The following is an 18,601-nucleotide window of genomic DNA, read 5'->3' on the forward strand; positions in this document are numbered from 1 at the left end:
AAATTATTAACAAATAAGAGACTGGTGTAACAATTCATGTGTCCATCACTCAGCTTCAATCACTATTAATTCAAGGTCAATTTTGTTTTACTTCTCTCACCTCCCCAGAATTAATTAGAAGCAAACCCAGACATCATACCATTTTGTCTATCTATCGGTATCTATCACTTTATTACCAATAATCTCTCCTTTGCTTTAATGTGGTAAAGCAACTAAGTTACTCTATCATTCTATTACTAATGAACTTAGACAACATATTTCAATAGGAAACCTTGGGCAGTCAGTTCTGACTGTCGTCACTTTTCACATGGATCACTGACTCCTCTAATAGCTTGGGGAACTTGAAAATCCTAACATGCAGACAATATTTGGATTTGGGTGAGAACCTGTTACGTTTTTATATTACCTGTCATGTTCTTTGTCCACAAGATGATATCTGGCTCTAAATGCTACCAGGTGAGCGTAATACGCTGGTGCAGGTATAGAAACAGATCGTGTACAGCGTACATAAGTATGGCAGAGCTGGTAAGTTAGCAGCTGAAGTTCATCTGCAGTGAAGCAGTTATCATCCCATAAAACATGATAGTGTGAAGGACGACTGGTACCCTATAGAAAAGGCAATGACATACACTGTTGAATTTTGAACTCTTTTTGTTTTGTTTTGTTTTTTGAGACAGAGTCTTGCTCTGTCGCCCAGGCTGGAATGCAATGGTATGATCTTGGCTCACTGCAACCTCCACCTACCGGGCTCAAGTGATTCTCGTGCGTCAGCCTCCCCAGTAGCTGGGATTACAGGCATGTGCCATCACATTCAGCTAATTTTTTGTATTTTTAGCAGGGACGTGATTGTGCCACGTTGGCCAGGCTGGTCTCACCTGACCTCAAATGATCTGCCTGCCTCAACCTCCCAAAGTGCTGGAATTACAGGTGTGAGCTATTGTGCTGAGCCCAATTTTGAACTTCTTAATAAATATTTAACACCAAGTCACATAAAAAACAGGTTTGGCACTTTGGGAGGTCAAGGTGGAAGGGTAGCTTGAGGCTAGGAGTTCAAGACCAGTCTGCACAACACAGTGAGACTCCATCTCCACAAAAGTTAAAAATAAAAATTAGCCAGGTGTGGTGGCATGCACCTGTAGTACAGCTACTTGGGAGGCTGAGGCAGGAAGATCACTTGAGCCCAGGAGGTCAAGGCTGTGGTGAGCTATGATTCCACCATTACACTCCAGCCTGGGTGACATAGTGAGACTTTGTCTCAATAAATAAATGAAATGAAATGAAATGAAATGAAATAAAATAAAATAAAATAAAATAAAATAAAATAGAAAAGTAAAGCTGGGAAGATGTATAAAGAACAGTTTTTAGTCTCTGTGAAATATTCTTGGTTATTTGCTGACTACAGCAGAAGTTTCAAACTGATATCCTAAAGGAAAACTGTTTAGGCTGGGCATGGTGGCTCATGCCTATAATCTCAGCACTTTGGGGAGGCTGAGGTGGGAGGACAGCTCAAGCCCAGGAGTTTGTGACTAGCCTAGGCAACATAGGAAGACCTCATCTCTACAAAAAGATTTTAAAAATTAGCCAGGTGTGGGCCGGGCGCGGTGGAGATTGAGACCATCCTGGCCAATATGGTGAAACCCCGTCTCTACTAAAAATAGAAAAATTAGCTGGGCGTGGTGGTGCCTGCCTGTAAGCCCAGCTACTCAGGAGGCTGAGGCAGGAGAATCGCTTGAACCAGGGAGTTGGAGGTTGCAGCGAGCTGAGATTGCACCACTGCACTTCAGCCTGGTGACAGAGCGAGACTCTGTCTAATAAATAAATAAATAAACAAACAAACAAACAAATAAATAAATAAGCAAGCAAGCAAGCCAGGTGTGGTGGTGTGGACCTGTAGTCCCAGCTAGTTGGGAGGCTGAGGCAGGAAGATTGCTTGAGCTGAGGAAGTCAAGGCTGCAGTGAGTGGTGATTGTGCCACGGCACTCCAGCCTGGGTAACAGAGCAAGACCCTGTCTCAAATAAATAATAAAACAAAAACAGGCTGGGTATGGTGGCTCACGCCTGTAATCCCAGCACTTTGGGAGGACAAGGTAGGTGGATCACTTGAGGTTAAGAGTTCAAGACCAGCCTGCCCAACATGGCAAAACCCCCTCTCCACTACAAATACAAAACAATGAGCTGGGTGTGGTGGCATGTGCCTGTAGTCCCAGCTACTTGGGAGGGTGAGGCAGAATAATCGCTTGAACCTGGGAGGTGGAGGCTGCAGTGAGCCATGACTATACCACTGCACTCCAGCCTGGGTGACACAGCGAGACCCTGTCTCAAAAAAAATAAAAATAAAAATAAAAGTTAAAAAAAAAAAAGGAAAACTGTTCCCTAAGGTTTCTGGCTAAATATATTGAAGAAATAGTCCTATCCTGAAGATTCATAATGGTCATTTGCATATCAATGGTCTTCAAAAGTTCCATAATAAAAAAAATCTGTTTAACGGCATTTCTAAAACTTAACTTGAACAGAGACTCTTTCACCTCTGTGATTTTTAAAATACAGTCATCTGGATGCAATGTGATATTTATTAAACATGGGAAGAAACACTAGGTTAAAATATATAATCCAGTTATATAGGATTTATTTATTTATTTATTTAGAGACAGGGTCTGCAGTCTGGACCTCCCAGGCTCAGGGGATCCTCTCCTCAGCCTCCGGAGTAGCTGGGATTACAGGCACACATCACCACACCCCGTTAATTTTTGTATTTTTTATAGAGATGAGGTTTTACCATGTTGCCCAGACTGGTCTCCAACTCCTGGGCTGAAGCAATTCATCTGCCTCGGCCTCCCAAAGTGCTGAGATTACAGGCCTGAGCCTGATATATATAGGTTTTAATCCCTAGAAGATACGATTAACTTTTTTTGGTTTTTCTTATTTTTCATAGACACATAATAATTATACATATTTATGAGGTACAGTGTAATATTTTGATACATATATATAATGTATAATGATCAAATCAGGGTAATGAGGATATCTACACCTCAAACATTGTGTCAAGAAAATTCCAAACCCGCTCTCCTGGTTATTTGAAAATATACAGTAAGTTGCTAATTACAGCCATCCTATAGTGCTATAGAATATTAGAACTTATTCCTCCTATCTAGTTGTAATTTTGTATCTGTTAACCAGTCTTTGGTAATCCCCCTCCCTTTCCTGCCTCTAGTAACTACTATTTTACTCTATACTTGTGTGACATCAGCTTACAGCTTCCACCAGCGAGATCATGCAGTATTTCTCTCTCTGTGGTTGGCTTATTTCATACAACATAATGTCTGTCCTCCAGGCTCATCCACGTTGCCACAAATGACAGAATTTCATTCTTTTGTGTGGCTGAAGAGCATTCCATTGTGTATAAATACCATATTTTCTTTATTCATTCATCTGCTGATGGACACTTAGGCTGATTCCATATCTTGGCTATTACAACAGTACTGCAATAAACATGGGGATGCAGATATCTTCTTGACACACAGTTTCCTTTCCTTTGCATATATACCCAGTAGTGGGATGGCTGGATCATATGGTAGTTTTAATTTTAGTTTTATGAGGAACTTCCACACACTGATATCCATAACAGCTGTACTAATTTACATTGCCAACAATAGTGTATATGAGTTCCCCTTTCTCTGCATTCTTTGTCTTCTTGATAATGACTATACCAATCTGGGTGAGATGATATCTCATTGTGATTTTAATTGGCATTTCCCTGGTGATTATTGATGTTGAACATTTTTACATATACCTGTTGGTCCTCTCGATTACTTTCTTGAGACATTTGCCCATTTTTAAATCAAATTATTTGTTTTTTTGTTGTTCAGTTGTTTGAGTTCTTTGTCTATCCTGGATATTAATACCTTGTTTTTTTGAGACAGAACCTTAGAGCCTCGCCCTTCTGGGCTCCAGTGATCCTCCCATGTCTGCCTCCTGAGTAGCTGGGACAACAAGTGTGTGCCAGCATGCCCAGCTAATTTTTAAATTTTTTGTACAGATGAGGTCTCACTATGTTGCCCAGGCTTGTCTTGAACTTGTGGGCTCAAGCAGTCCTCCTGCCTCAGCTTCCTAAAGTGCTGGGATTACAGGTGTGTACCATGTGCCCAGCTGTTTCTATGTTTTTGATGTAAATGTTTATTGCTATAAACTTCCCTCTGAATTCTGTTTTTGTTCTATCCCACAAGGTTTGGAATGTTGTATTTCTATTTTCATTTGTTCCAAGAAATCTTAAAAATTTCTTCTTAATTTCTTCACTGACCCACTGGTTGTTCAGGAGCATATTGTTTAATTTCCATGTAAAAGATATTTGAGGCCGGGCATGGTGACTCATGACTGTAATCCTAGTACTTTGGGAGGCCAAGGCGGGCAGATCATTTGACGTCAGGAGTTCGAGACCAGCCTGGCCAACAATAAATAAAATTAAAAAAAAACTGAGGCTGGGTGCAGAGGCTCACATCTGTAATCCCAGCGCTTTGGGAGGCCAAGGTAGGTGGATTGCTTAAACCCAGCCTGGGTAACATAGTGAAAAACCTTGTCTCTACAAAAAATGCCAAAATTAGCCAGGCATCGTAGCATGTGCCTGTGGCCCTAACTACTCGGGAGGCTGATGTGGGAGGATCGCTTGAGCCCAGGAGGTGAAGGTTCCAGTGAGTCATGATCTCACCAGAGTGGAACACTGTCTCAAAAAAAAAAAAAAAAAAAAAAAATCAAGTATCTTTTTTTTTCTTTTGAGATAAGAGTCTCACTCAGTCAACCAGGCTGGAGTGTGCAATGCTGTGATCTTGGCTCTGTAACCTCCACCTCCTGGGTTCAAGCAATTCTCCTGCCGCAGCCTCCTGAGTAGCTGGGATTACAGGCGCCCACTACCACACCCGGCTAATTTTTGTATTTTTAGTAGAGACAGGGTTTTGCCATGTTGGCCAGCTGGTCACGAACTCAAGTGATCCACCCGCTTCAGCCTCCCAAAGTGCTGGGATTACAGGCGTGAGTCACCATGTCTGGCAATTATTTAATTTAATTTATTTATTTTGAGACAGAGTCTCACTCTGTTGCCCAGGTTGGAGTGCAGTAGCATGATCTTGGTTTACTGCAACCTCCACCTTCTAGGTTCAAGCGATTCTCTTGCCTCAGGCTCCTGAGTAGCTGGGATTACAGGCATGTGCCACCACTCCTGGCTAATTTTTGTATTTTTAGTAGAGACGGGGTTTCATCATGTTGGCCAGGGTGGTCTCGAACTCCTGACCTCAAGTGATCCACCCACCTTGGCCTCCCAAAATGCTGGGATTATAGGCTTGAGCCACTGCACCTGACTGCCTCAATTATTTTAAATTTGTTGAAATTTGTTTTGTGGCCTAACATGTGGTCTATCCTGGTGAATGTTCCATGTGCTGAGAAAACAATGTACATTCTGCAGCTGCTAGATGAAATGCTTTGTATATCTCTGTTAGGTCCATTTGGTCTACAGTGTATTTTAAGTCTAATGTTTCTTTGCGGATTTTCTGTCTAGATGATCTGTCCAGTGCTGACAGTGGGGTGTTGAAGTTCCTAACTACTATTGTATTGGAGTCTCTCTCTCTCTTTAGAGCTAATAATACTTGCTTTATATTATATACTGGATGCTCCAGTGTTAGCTGCATATATATTTACAACTGTTATATCCTCTTGGTAAATTGATCCCTTTAGCATTATATAATGACCTTCTTTGTCTCATTTTATAGTTTTTGACTTAAAGTCTGTTTTGTCAGACATAAATATAGCTATTCCTGCTTGCATTTCTTTTCCGCTTGCATGGAATGAATAACCTTCTCCATCCATTCACTTTCAGTTTATATGTATCTTTACAGGCGAATTTCTTGTAGGCAGCATATATTTAGATTGTTAAAAAAATTCAGTATTTTAAATATAGGAGGTACATGTGAGATTTGTTACATGGGTATATTACACCCAGATGGTGAGTTTAGTACCCAATAGATAGTTTTTTTTCTTTTTTCTTTTTTTTTTTTTGAGATGGAGTCTTGCTCTGTCACCCAGGCTGGAGTGCAGTGGCCGGATCTCAGCTCACTGCAAACTCCGCCTCCCAGGGTTATGCCATTCTCCTACCTCAGCCTCCCGAGTAGCTGGGACTACAGGTGACCACCACCTCGCCCGGCTAGTTTTTTGTATTTTTCAGTAGAGACGGGGTTTCACCGTGTTAGCCAGGATGGTCTCGATCTCCTGACCTTGTGATCCGCCCGTCTCAGCCTCCCAAAGTGCTGGGATTACAGGCTTAAGCCACCACGCCCGGCCTTTTTTTTTTTTTGAGATGGAGTCTTGCTTTGTTGCCAGGCTGGAGTGCAGTGACTCAATCTTGGCTCACTACAACCTCTGCCTCCTGGGTTAAAGTGATTCTCCTGCCTCAGCCTTCCGAGTAGCTGGGACTACAGGCGTGTGCCACCATGCCTGGCTAATTTTTGTATTTTTAGTAGAGATGGGGTTTCACCATGTTGGCCAGGGTGGTCTCGATCTCTTGACCTCATGATCTGCCCGCCCTGGCCTCCCAAAGTGCTGGGGTTACAGGTGTGAGCCACTGTGCCCAGCCCCCAATAGATAGTTTTTCAACCCACTCCCCCTGCCCTCCTCTCTAGTAGTCCACAGTGTTTATTATTCCCATGTTATGTCCATGTGTGTTCAATGTTTAGGTCAGTATTTGGTTTTCTGTTCCTGTGTTAGTTTGCTTAGGATTATGACCTTCAGCTCCATCTATGTTGCTGTAAAGGATATTATTTCATTCTTTTAAAAAATTCATTCAGTGGCTGGGCATGGCGGCTCACGGCTGTAATCCCAGCACTTTGGAAGGATGAGGCAGGAGGATTGCTTGAGCTCTGGATTCAAGACCAGTCTGGGCAACATAGTAATAGCCCGTCTCTACAAAAATACAAAAATAAGCCAGGTGTGGTGATACATGCCTTGCACGGTGATGAATGCCTGTAGTTCCAGCCATTCAGGAGGCTGGGGCAGGAGGATCGCCTGAGCCCGGGAGGCAGAGGTTGCAGTGAGTTGAGATTGCACCACTGTACTCCAGCCTTGGCACCAGGATGAGAAAGAAATTCATTTAGCCAGTCTACATCTTTTCAGTGCGCAATTTAATTTGTTTACATTCAAGGTTACTACTGATAGGTGAAGGCCTACTCCTGTCATTTTGTTAACTATTTTCTGCTTGTTTTCTATATCCTTTCTTCCTTTCTTCTTCTTATCATTGTGGGTTGGTGGTTTTCTGTAGAGCAACAAGGTTTGAATCTTTTCTCTTTCTTTCTTGTGTATCTGTTCTACCAGTGAGTTTTATACTGCTGTTTCCATATAATGATTATTGACTTTTTGCCTCCAGATGTAGGACTCCCTCGAACATTTCCTATAGGTCAAATCTAGTGGGGATAAATTTCCTCAGTTTTTGCATGTCCGGGAAATACTATTTCTCCCTCATTTCCAGAAGTTAGCTTTGCTGGATATAGGATTCTTATTGATTGACTGATTGATTGAGACAGGGTCTCACTCCATTGCGCAGGCTGGAGTACAGAGGTGCAATCAGAGCTCACTGCAACCTCTGCCTCCTGAGCTCAAATGATCCTCAACTGGGTACAGCATTCTTGGTTGACAATTGTTTTCTTTCAGTCCTTTGAATGTATCATCTCAATCTCTCCAGGCCTATAAAGTTTCTGTGGAGAAATCTGCTGTTCGTTTAATGAGGATTCTAAGTGACTTGATGATTTTCTGTTGTTTTTAGAATTCTGTCTTTGACTTGACAATTTGACTACAATGTGCCTTGGGAAGAACCTTTTAGGGATTGTTCTGTTTGGAGACTTTTGAGCCTCCTAGATCTAGATGTCCATATTTCTCCCCATATTTGGGAAGTTTTCAGCTATTATTTCTTTTTTTTTGAGACAGGCTCTTACTCTGTCATCCCAGGTTAGAGTGTAGTGGTGTGATCTCAGCTTGTCGCAGCCTCAACCTCCCAGGTTCAAGTGATCCTCCTGCCTCAGCCCCCTGAGTAGGAGGGACTACAGGTACATGCCACCATGCCTGGCTAATTTTTGTATTTTTTGTAGAGATGAAGTATCACCATGTTGCCCAGGCTGGACTCAAACTTCTGAGCTAAATCGATCTGCCCACCTTGGCCTCCCAAAGTGCTGGGATTACAGGTGTAAGCCACCATGCCCAACCTATTATTTCATTAAGTAGATTTTTCTATACCTTTCCCTTTCTCTTCTCCTTCTGGAACTCCCATAATACAGATATTTATTCGCTTACTGGTATTCCATAAGTCTCAGAGGTGCTCTTCACTCTTTTTCATTCTTTCTTCTTTTTCTGACTCTGATTTTTTTTTTCAAATGACCTGTCTTCAAGTTCAGATATTCTTCTGCTTGATCAAATCGGCTGTTGAAGCTCTCTATTGTATTTTGTATTTTTCATTGAATTCTTCAGCTGTAGATTTCTGTTTGGTTCTTTTTAAATTTCTATCTTTTTGCTGAATTTCTTGTTCATATTGCGAACTGCTTTCCCAATTTTTTTTTTTTTTTAGGCAGAGTTTCGCTCTTGTTGCCTAGGCTAGAGAGCAATGGCGCAATCTCGGCTCACCGCACCCTCTGTCTCCCAGGTTCAAACGATTCTCCTGCCTCAGCCTCCCGAGTAGCTGGGATAATAGGCATGCGCACCACGCCTGGCTAATTTTGTATTTTTAATAGAGACAGAGTTTCTCCATGTTGGTCAGGCTGGTCTCGAACTCCCGACCTCAGGTATTCTGTCTGCCTCGGCCTCTCAAAATAATGAGATCACAGGCATGAGCCACTGCGGCTGGCCTGCTTTCCCAATTTTGTTGAGTTGTCTATTGGTATTTTCTTGTATCTCAATATATTTGGGCTATCCCAATTATCTATGGGATACAGAGCTGCTCAGCTCTTCCAGGGCACCAATTCCCCAGCACCAGTTCAGCTCAGGCATAGGGCTATGCCTGTTCTGGGTGGCCCACACATGGTCTCCCTGATATGCAGGGCACTACTTCAGCTTAGGTACTGGCGTGTGTACCTAAGTACCATCCAGTGCTCTGGATGACTAAGGCACTGCTTCCTGAGACACAACATACTACTTCAATTTAGGCACTGGAGAGGTATGACTTCTTTTTTTTTTTTTTTTAATAGAGACGGAGTCTCGCTCTGTTGCCCAGGTTGGAGTAGCTGGGACTACAGGCGCACGCCATGACGTCTGACTAATTTTTTTTGTATTTTTAGTAGAGACGGGGTTCCACCATGTTGGCCAGTCTGTTCTCAAACTCCTGACCTCAGGTGATATGCCTGCCTTGGCCTCCCAAAGTGCTGGGATTACAGGTGTGAGCCACCGCATCTGGCCGAGGTATGACCTCTTTAAGTGGCCAAGGCACAAGGTGTAACAGGTGCTTGCAGCTCGACAGGGCTGTCAGGCCACTGGGCTGGGGTAATTTGGTGATAGTGTAGCCTGAACGATAAAGAGGAGTTATGGCTACTTGCCCCTGGAGCAAGACATACTCCAGCTATAGTTCCACTGCTCCACTGCCAAGATGGAGTAGTGCAGTGGCTGCTTAGACCACAGTGCGTGGAGCACGGTATCAGCTCCTTCTCTCGGGTGGGGGGTGGGTACACTTAAGTGGACTCCAGGCAGCTTCCCCAGATGGGCTTAGTGCCTAAGAACAGTGCTGGGGACCCCAGTGTAGGTGTCCAAGGTGTTGATGGGGATTGCTGGGATCCTCTTGCTTATCCGTTCACTGTAGGGGAGAAGTTCCTGCTGGTTCCCAGCTGATCCTGATTTGGAGATGGAGTAGTGGAGGCTCAGTGTTTCTTTCTGTTCTCTGTGTGGTCATCCCAAGTTTCTGTGCATACCAGGGTTTCTGTTACTCCTCTGATGCACTCCAGGGCTCTCCCTCAGTTATTTTCATTAAAATATAGTTGTTTGGCCTGGTGCAGTGGTTAATGCCTGTAATCCCAGCACTTTGGGAGGTTGAGGCGAGTGGATCACGTGAGGTCAGGAGTTCGAGACCAGACTGGCCAACGTGGTGAAACGTCGTCTTTACTAAAAATACAAACATTAGCCAGGCGTGGTGGCAGGAACCTATAATTCCAGCTACTCTGGAGGCTGAGGCAGAAGAATTGCTTGAACCTGGGAGGTGGAGATTGCAGTGAGCTGAGATCATGCCATTACACTCTAGCCTGGGCGACAAAAGCAAGACTCCATCTCAAAAAAAAAAAAAAAAAAAGGCCGGACATGGTGGCTCATGCCTGTAATCCCAACACTTTGGTAGGTTGAGGTGGGTGAATTACCTGAGGTCAGGAGTTTGAGACCAGCCTGACCATCATGGTGACACCCCGTCTCTACTAAAAATGCAAAAATTAGCTGGGCATGGTGGTGGGTGCCTATAATCCCCGCTACTTGGGAGGCTGAGGCAGGAGAATTTCCTGACCCTGGGAGACGGAGGTTGCAGTGAGCCGAGATCACACTACTGCACTCCAGCCTGGGTGACAGAGCGAGACTCCGTTAAAAAAAAAAATGTAGTTGTTTATCTGTTTTTCTGGCTTTCTTTGTGAGGGTAGCAAGCACTAGGGGCTTCTAGTCTGCCATCTTGCTGACATTACTTCCTCTGGACCTCCCATTAACTACCAATCCTGAAAATGTACAACATTAATTGTAAAGAGAAGCTGATATAAGAACATGGATAAATAAGTGGGACAATAATTTAAAGCCACGAATCCAAAACAGGTTGGTATATGTGGGATATATACAGCTGTAAGATACAGAGCTGCATAGTAAGACATTTGGAAATTCCTATCTTAATCAATGGCAAGTAACCTAAAATAGTTTTGGGTTATAGACTCTCAGACATCCTGGGAATGTCAGTTTACTTTTTGTTGTTGGAAAGTTTGAGATGCACTGATTTAAAGCTTATGTTCTACCAAGTAAAGCTAACACATTAATGAAATGGTTTTCTGGAAAGAATAAGAAAAACTTTTAAAATTATTTAACTGAAACTTAAGGCCAGGCACAGTGGCTCATGCCTGTAATCCCCGCACTTTGGGAGGCCAAAGCGGGCAGATTACTTGAGGTCAGAAGTTTGAGACCAGCCTGGCTAACATGTTGAAACCCTGTCTCTATTAGAAAAAAACAAATAAAACAAAAATTACTTGGTGTGGTGGCACCCAGTAATCCCAGTCTGTAATCCCAGCTACTAGGGAGGCTGAGGCATGAGAGTCACTTGAACCCAGGAGGCGGAGGTTGCAGTGAGCCGAGATCATGCCACTGTACTCCAGCCTGGGCAACAGAGCAAGACTCTGTCTCAAAAAAAAAAAAAAAAAAAAGTAAAGCTGTAATTGTACAATTAAATTCTTTTTTTTTTTTTTTTTTTTTTTTGAGACGGAGTCTCGCTCTGTCGCCCAGGCTGGAGTGCAGTGGCCGGATCTCAGCTCACTGCAAGCTCCGCCTCCCAGGTTCACGCCATTCTCCTGCCTCAGCCTCCCGAGTAGCTGGGACTACAGGCGCCCGCCACCTCGCCCGGCTAGTTTTTTGTATTTTTAGTAGAGACGGCGTTTCACCATGTTAGCCAGGATGGTCTCGATCTCCTGACCTCGTGATCCGCCCGTCTCGGCCTCCCAAAGTGCTGGGATTACAGGCTTGAGCCACCGCGCCCGGCCTTAAATACTTATTTTATTTTTTGAGACAAGGTCTGGCTCTGTCACCTAGCCTGGAGTGCAGTGGCACGATTTTGGCTCACAGCAACCTCCCTCTGCCTGGCTCAAGTGATCCTCCCACCACAGCCTCCTGAGTAGCTGAGACTACAGGCACATGCTACCATGTCTGGCTGATTTTTGTATTTTTTGTAGAGACAGGGTTTCTCTATGTTGCCCAGGCTGGTCTCAAACTCCTGAACTCAAGCATCTGCCCATCTCAGCCTCCCAAAGTGTGGGGATTATAGGTGTGAGCCACCATGCCCAGCCCAATTACACTCTTTCACATGCTTAATAGCTACTAGCACATGTCAAAGTTTTCTATAAAATGTTATCATTAGCTGAGTGTGGAGGCCTATTGTCCCAACTACTTGGGAGGCTGAGGTGGGAGGACTGCTTGAGCCCAAGAGTTCTAGTCCAGCCTGAGCAAAATAGTACTTTCTCTCCTTTCTCTCTCTTTTTTTTTTTTAAAGACGCATATGCTAAAGGAACAATCAGATACTTTCACTTTTTTTTTTAAACATTTTAGGTAAATTAAGGGCCTGTTTCAGGGAGATTCATTTTATTAAACTACTTATATTCTGATATTTTCATAAAAATAAGTTCCTAAGTCTCTTTCAAGGTAAGGAAAGGGAAGACATTTGTTTACTGAAAGTTTCATCTAATTTCATGTGGAAACAATTTGGAATGTAATGAGTATTTCTTTATGCTTTTTCTGAGATTTAAAAAATACATGTAAGAATGACAGTTCTTGAATTAAAATATTTTACCCAAAGTGTAGGCTTACCTGTATTCCAGCATGGCTACAGAGGTAAAAATCAAACTCATATGGGTGTGTAATGTCTGTATCAACTGTTGTTCCAGCTGGGATATTGCCACTTCTTCCAACCTAGATTTGTTTGGTTAAAGTTTAAACAAACAAGAAAAAGGTAAAAATGTATCTGAAAGCACTTTTAAAAATGTATGAATACATAGGCTGATCCTACATTTCACTACTTTCACCTTGAAATATGACTTAAGCAGTCATTCGGAGCAGACTTTACGCAGGTCCTAGTTCCTATTCTTAAATGTTGCTGAAAGTGAGCGCTGGTACACAACAAGGCCTAATATAGTCTCTACTACTGCTTAGCTGATAGTTGACCCCACTATGGGTGGAAGACACTAAAAAAAAATTTTTTTTAATTAACTTAAAGTGCTCTAATTTGTGGTACCTGTGCATAGCAGGCATTCTTGAACGTGTGATTTATGAAGATCAGCATTTACCTTGGAGAAAACTAGATGTTTAGAGAGACAGAATGCTGACAGCATCAACAACAGTCACACCATTTGTTAACCATTTATGGGTCAGGCACTTTAAACACATTATTTCTAAATCCTGATAACAATCCTGCAAGTTAGGGATTATTTCTATTTGTTTAGGGAAATAAAGGCTCAGGAATACAAAATAATTTACTCAACAGCACACAACAAAGGGCAGAACTGGGATTCAAACAATGAAATAATTGCAAAGGCCTTATTCCTTTTATTTCATACTATCAGTTTCAACATCTTGTAAGAGAACAGACACCACGATTTTCTCTGAGTGGATAAAATATAACTGAAATGACTAAAAATTCTGATGATGCAAGCTTATAAAACACTTAAAAATGTTTATTATACCCACCTCCATCGCCTTATCCCAACGTACTGAAAATCATTAACTATAACTCTAGGTTTACAAGGCTAGCAAATCAGAAACTATTTTACTGGCCGGGCGCAGTGGCTCAAGCCTGTAATCCCAGCACTTTGGGAGGCCGAGACGGGTGGATCACGAGGTCAGGAGATCGAGACCATCCTGGCTAACACGGTGCAACCCCGTCTCTACTAAAAATACAAAAAACTAGCTGGGCGAGGTGGCGAGCGCCTGTAGTCCCAGCTACTCGGGAGGCTGAGGCAGAAGAATGGCGTAAACCCAGGAGGCGGAGCTTGCAGTGAGCTGAGATCCGACCACTGCACTCCAGCCCGGGCGACACAGCGAGACTCCATCTCAAAAAAAAAAAAAAAAAAAAAAAAAAAGAAACTATTTTACTGACTCAGATATTATTTTGCCACGTGAATGACTGTTATAAGTGAGTGACTGTTATAAAGGTGGTACCTTGAATTATAGTGGTGTGGACCAAGCAGCTTCACTTCACCAAGCACAAAATAAAACAGTTCATCATCTATTACATTATGCCTGGTCTTAAAAAACACTTAACTCTAATCAATTAGCAACACACAAATCTTCTAATTAATACATACAAAAAGTTGTAGGCTGGGTGTGATGCCTCACACCTATAATCCTAGCATTTTGGGAGGCTGAGGTGGGCGGATCACTTGAAGCCAGGAGTTTGTGACCAGCCTGGCCAACATGGTGAAATCCTGTCTCTAATAAAAATACAAAAATTAGCCGGGCATGGTGGCACATGCCTGTAATCCCAGCTACTCAGGAGGCTGAGGCCTGACAATCGCTTGAACCCAGGAGGCGGAGGCTGCAGTGAGCCAAGGTCGTGCCACTGCACTCCAGCCTGGGCAACAGAGCAAAACTGTCACAAAAACAAAAACAAAACAAAACTACCTCATAATCTTGTTGGTGAGGGTTAAACTGATTACATTTATAAGTAATACTTAGAAAAATATCTATTATTATTGCTTCTTCTCTGTTCTACCACTATCACCACCACCCTACAGCTAGCCAAACTTTATTAAAATTTTTTTTTGTTCTCATCATGATACTAATGAGAGCTAGCCAATCTTTACTGAGTACTTAAGTGTGGGCCAAGCCCTGTTCTAAGTGCATTACGTACTTTATTTAATTCTCCCAACAACCCAAATAAGGTAGACATTAATATTATCCAATCTTGCTAAGAAATAAGCAGGTATAGAGATGTTAAGTTGCCTGCCCAAAGGAATACAGTGAGTATGTATGGCAAAGACAAACACCCCTCTCGTAGTCCTTTCTATCAAATCCATTTCTCAAGGGGATACAACACTTGGTACCATTAGATTTCTCTGCTCCAGGATTTGCAGGATGGGGGCAGATGGGATCAGAGCACTGAAAATGACAGTAAGACTGCTATCTTGCTGCACACAGATAAGAAAACATATTTCCTTAGGTATTTATACCTCTCTTTCCTTCCTAATTATAAAAAATATACATTCACATTATAAAATGCATAAAATGATTCTGTGAACTTTAAAGGAAACATGGCTTAAAAGTTAGTATGTATAAATTTTCACTTTTTTTTTTTTTTTTTTTTTTGAGATGGAGTCTTGCTCTCTTGCCCAGGCTGGAGTACTGTGGCACCATCTCGGCTCACTGCAACCTCCACCTGCTGGGTTTAAGCAATTCTCCTGCCTCAGCCTTCCGAGTAGCTGGGATTACAGATGTGTGTCACCACGCCCGGCTAAGTTTTGTATTTTTAGTAGAGACAGGGTTTCACTGTGCTGGCCAGGCTGGTCTCGAACTCCCAACCTCAAATGATCCGCCTGCCTTGGCCTCCCAAGGTGCTGGAATTACAGGCATGAGCCACTGTGCCTGGCCTGAATTTCCACTTTTTAAAAAAACTAATTTGTATCAGATATTTTAAAAAGACAATGTACCTTTTTTTCTGAAGATTTTAGGAAAAGATGAATAGAAAAATAATCTTAAAACTATGAGTTTCTTCACAACAAAAAAGTAGAATGAGATTTTGAACATTTGGAGTGTAACTAGAAATTCTAGAAAGTTAAAAATAATCTATTTTGATGCTTCTATACTCATAATGTAATTGTTGAAATTTGCTACTGTATATTGGAAACCCTGCTGTTGGCAGAGGGCCCTTGTTGAATGTTCTATGAACTATGTTGGATAAGCTTGGTTTACAATAGTATTACAACAGAGGTGAGATTACCCTTTCTGTCCTATCAGCACAAAATAATCGAGTGTGGTGTCTCTTCTGAACTACAATGTAGGTTATTCCAGGTTGATAGTCTTTCTCCAAACTGATGCAGGCTTCTCGAATTGCTAGTAGTTCATAATATAATACCTAGAGAATATGAAATGGAAAGATTTAATATAGTCAGCTATTTGTTTTTATATACTTCAAAGAAGGATAATGATTTAATCTCAGGATTCCTTAATTTCATCGCTCTAAAGCTAATATGCTTCTTGATTCCATTTTAATAATTATCAGAACATGGTCTTAGCAAGTAAGGCATACACATTTGTAGGGAACATTTTCAAAAAGACGATCTAAGAAAACACCAAGTTTTGACTTGGGGAACTCTAAAAAGGTTTTTAACTCTAGAACTAGACACCATATTATAAACACAATATCTGATTTCACCACAGTCTGATGAGATTCTAGGTAACCAACCTGCCTAAACTGCCCCTCTGAAACACCATCCCGATAAAAGATGATACGAGTAGGCTTGAACCGAGTTGACTTATAAAATTGAATAAGAAGTTCCCGGACCATGGAGGCCAAATCCTGGATGATCTCCTGTCGGGGTCTCTGAACTCTTACTGTGGCACAGTATCTGCTTGGGTGGGCATCCATACTACCTACAACCTAGGTTAGAAAAAGTAAAAATAAATAAATAAATAAAAATAAATGATAATCAAAATTACATGAATTCATTTACATTTTTATTTTACTGTAACCGTACCGTTTATCACTGTTTACTTTGAAAGTAATCAAAAATAGTAATTCTGAGTTGGGTATGATGGCATGTGCCTGTAGTTCCAGCTACTCAGGAAGCTGAGGCAGGAGGATCACTTGTACCCAGAAATTTGAGGCCAGCCTGGGCAAAAGAGCAAGACCCCATCTCTCTCTTTCTCTCTTTTTTTTTTTTGAGACGCAGTCTTGCTCTGTCACCAGTATGGAGTGCAGTGGTGCGATCTCGGCTCACTGCAACATCCACCTCCTGGGTTCAAGCGATTCTCCTGCCTCAGCCTCCAGAGTAGCTAGGACTACAGGCATGCACCACCACGCCCAGCTAATTTTTGTACTTTTAGTAGAGACAAGGTTTCACCATGTTGGCCAGGATGTCTCGATATCTTGACCTCGTGATCCGCCTGCCTTGGCCTCCCAAAGTGCTAGGATTACAGGTGTGAGCCACTGCGCCCAGCCTACCCCATCTTTTAAAAAAATTAAAAAGAATAGTACTTCCCATTGAAAAACAGAATAAAACACCTAGTATAGGGTAAAAAACTATTTTTCTTATAACTAGGCTGAACTATACATTTAACAACTAGATTCTTTGTGTTGCTGGTAGACTTAAAGATTAGTGAGGAAGGAAAAAGACAAAAAGATGTGTATAAGAGAGTAAGAGAAAGGAAATAAGCAAAAATAAGGACCAATTCAAACCACTGATTTTTCTTCCTATCTCTTCCACTTTAGCAACCTATCTCAGAAGCCATACTTAAGACTTTAGCTTCATCTTAGAACTGTTACGCTTCATACATTTTAAAATCAGAATTTTCCCTCTCGGCCTGAATCTATACAGTCTTATTGAGCTGTATTTGTGTTCTGTATCTGGTCCTCAGAGAAGTTAATCTTGGTTTTGAAACCAGCTATATTAATTTTCTCTTTCTGTGTCTAATATTGTTATGTCTTTGGAGAAGAGACCTCAAAGCATGAACTTATAACACTATTCTGATCAGAGCCTAGAGCTGGTCACTGCCTCCAGACTCTCTTCCAGTTAACCTATACCAAAGTCATGCTTCAAAAATGGAACTTTGACCATTTCTTTCCCTTGAAAGGTATCTCGCTACTAAGAATAAATCCAGACCCCTGGGATAGAACAAAATGCCTCACAAAAGCTTCCTAGCCTCACAGCCTGCAGTATACTATGTTCCAATTCCTTATATTTCTCAACATTCCCAAAACACACCAGGTTCTTGCAACTTAAATGTTGTTACTTTGTTATCGTGATAACACCTATTGTACTATGTGGCATTCATTACTTACATTAGTTTCTTACACTACTCTCTAAGTTCTTGGGGATAGAAGCCATATACCGAAAAAGAATCAACCAATAAATTCTATTTACAAGATTTCTGATAACCATAAAAGAAAGTGGGTATTTGGTAGAAATGGATTTAGTAGAAAAAGACAATGACTACCAGAAGTCCAATGGAATTAAAATATGCTTAAACCTTTTGGAAAATGACCCAAAGTAGCAAATCCAAGGAAGTCTTTTCAGTTCCTTTCTTTATCATTTTATCATCTATAAGAACACTTTAATGAATGTTAGAGATGACTCAATACAACCACTGAACATTTAAAGAAAATAATTCATGAATAGCATTAAAAATACACGGCTGGGCGTGGTGGCTCACGCCTGTAATCCCAGCACTTTGGGAGGCCGAGGTGGGCAGATCACGAGGTCAGAAGATCGAGACTATCCTGGTTAACACGGTGAAACCCTGTCTCTACTAAAATAATATGAAAAATTAGCTGGGCGTGGTGGCGGGTGCCTGTAGTCTCAGCTACTCAGGAGGCTGAGGCAGGAGAATGGTGTGAACACAGGAGGCGGAGCTTGCAGTGAGCAGAGACTGCGCCACTGCACTCCAGCCTGGGCAACAGAGCAAGACTCTGTCTCAAAAAAAAAAAAAACAAAAAAAAACAAAGCAAGAGAATAGATAAAAATTAATTTCCTTTATACTAATAAAAATAGCTTTGAAACCTTGAAGTGAAAATTTAAATATTACTATCATTTTCAGGGATGAATTGGATTTATCAGATTCCTAAAACGTACAATTTATGTGAAGATTACAATGGATCATAGAAAAAATATGAAATCTTTTTTTTTGAAACGGGGTCTCCCTCTGTCAC

At 41.8% G+C, this 18,601-nt stretch overlaps 1 protein-coding gene across 9 annotated transcripts in view; it reads right to left on the reverse strand.

Moving 5' to 3' along the window:
* The window catches only part of AGO3 (argonaute RISC catalytic component 3), a 139,720-nt gene that overhangs the window by 17,900 nt on the left and 103,219 nt on the right, over nucleotides 1-18,601 (reverse strand). For all 9 annotated transcript variants that reach the window (XM_007979423.3, XM_007979422.3, XM_037997061.2 and 6 more), the window contains 4 exons: nucleotides 16,139-16,333; nucleotides 15,674-15,808; nucleotides 12,550-12,651; nucleotides 407-606 (listed from right to left, as the gene is read on the reverse strand). In XM_007979423.3, coding sequence (XP_007977614.1) covers nucleotides 407-606; nucleotides 12,550-12,651; nucleotides 15,674-15,808; nucleotides 16,139-16,333 — 632 coding nt within the window. The remainder of the gene's footprint in view (nucleotides 1-406; nucleotides 607-12,549; nucleotides 12,652-15,673; nucleotides 15,809-16,138; nucleotides 16,334-18,601) is intronic.

Source organism: Chlorocebus sabaeus, chromosome 20 (assembly GCF_047675955.1).
Source record: "Chlorocebus sabaeus isolate Y175 chromosome 20, mChlSab1.0.hap1, whole genome shotgun sequence".
Lineage (NCBI taxonomy): Eukaryota > Metazoa > Chordata > Mammalia > Primates > Cercopithecidae > Chlorocebus > Chlorocebus sabaeus.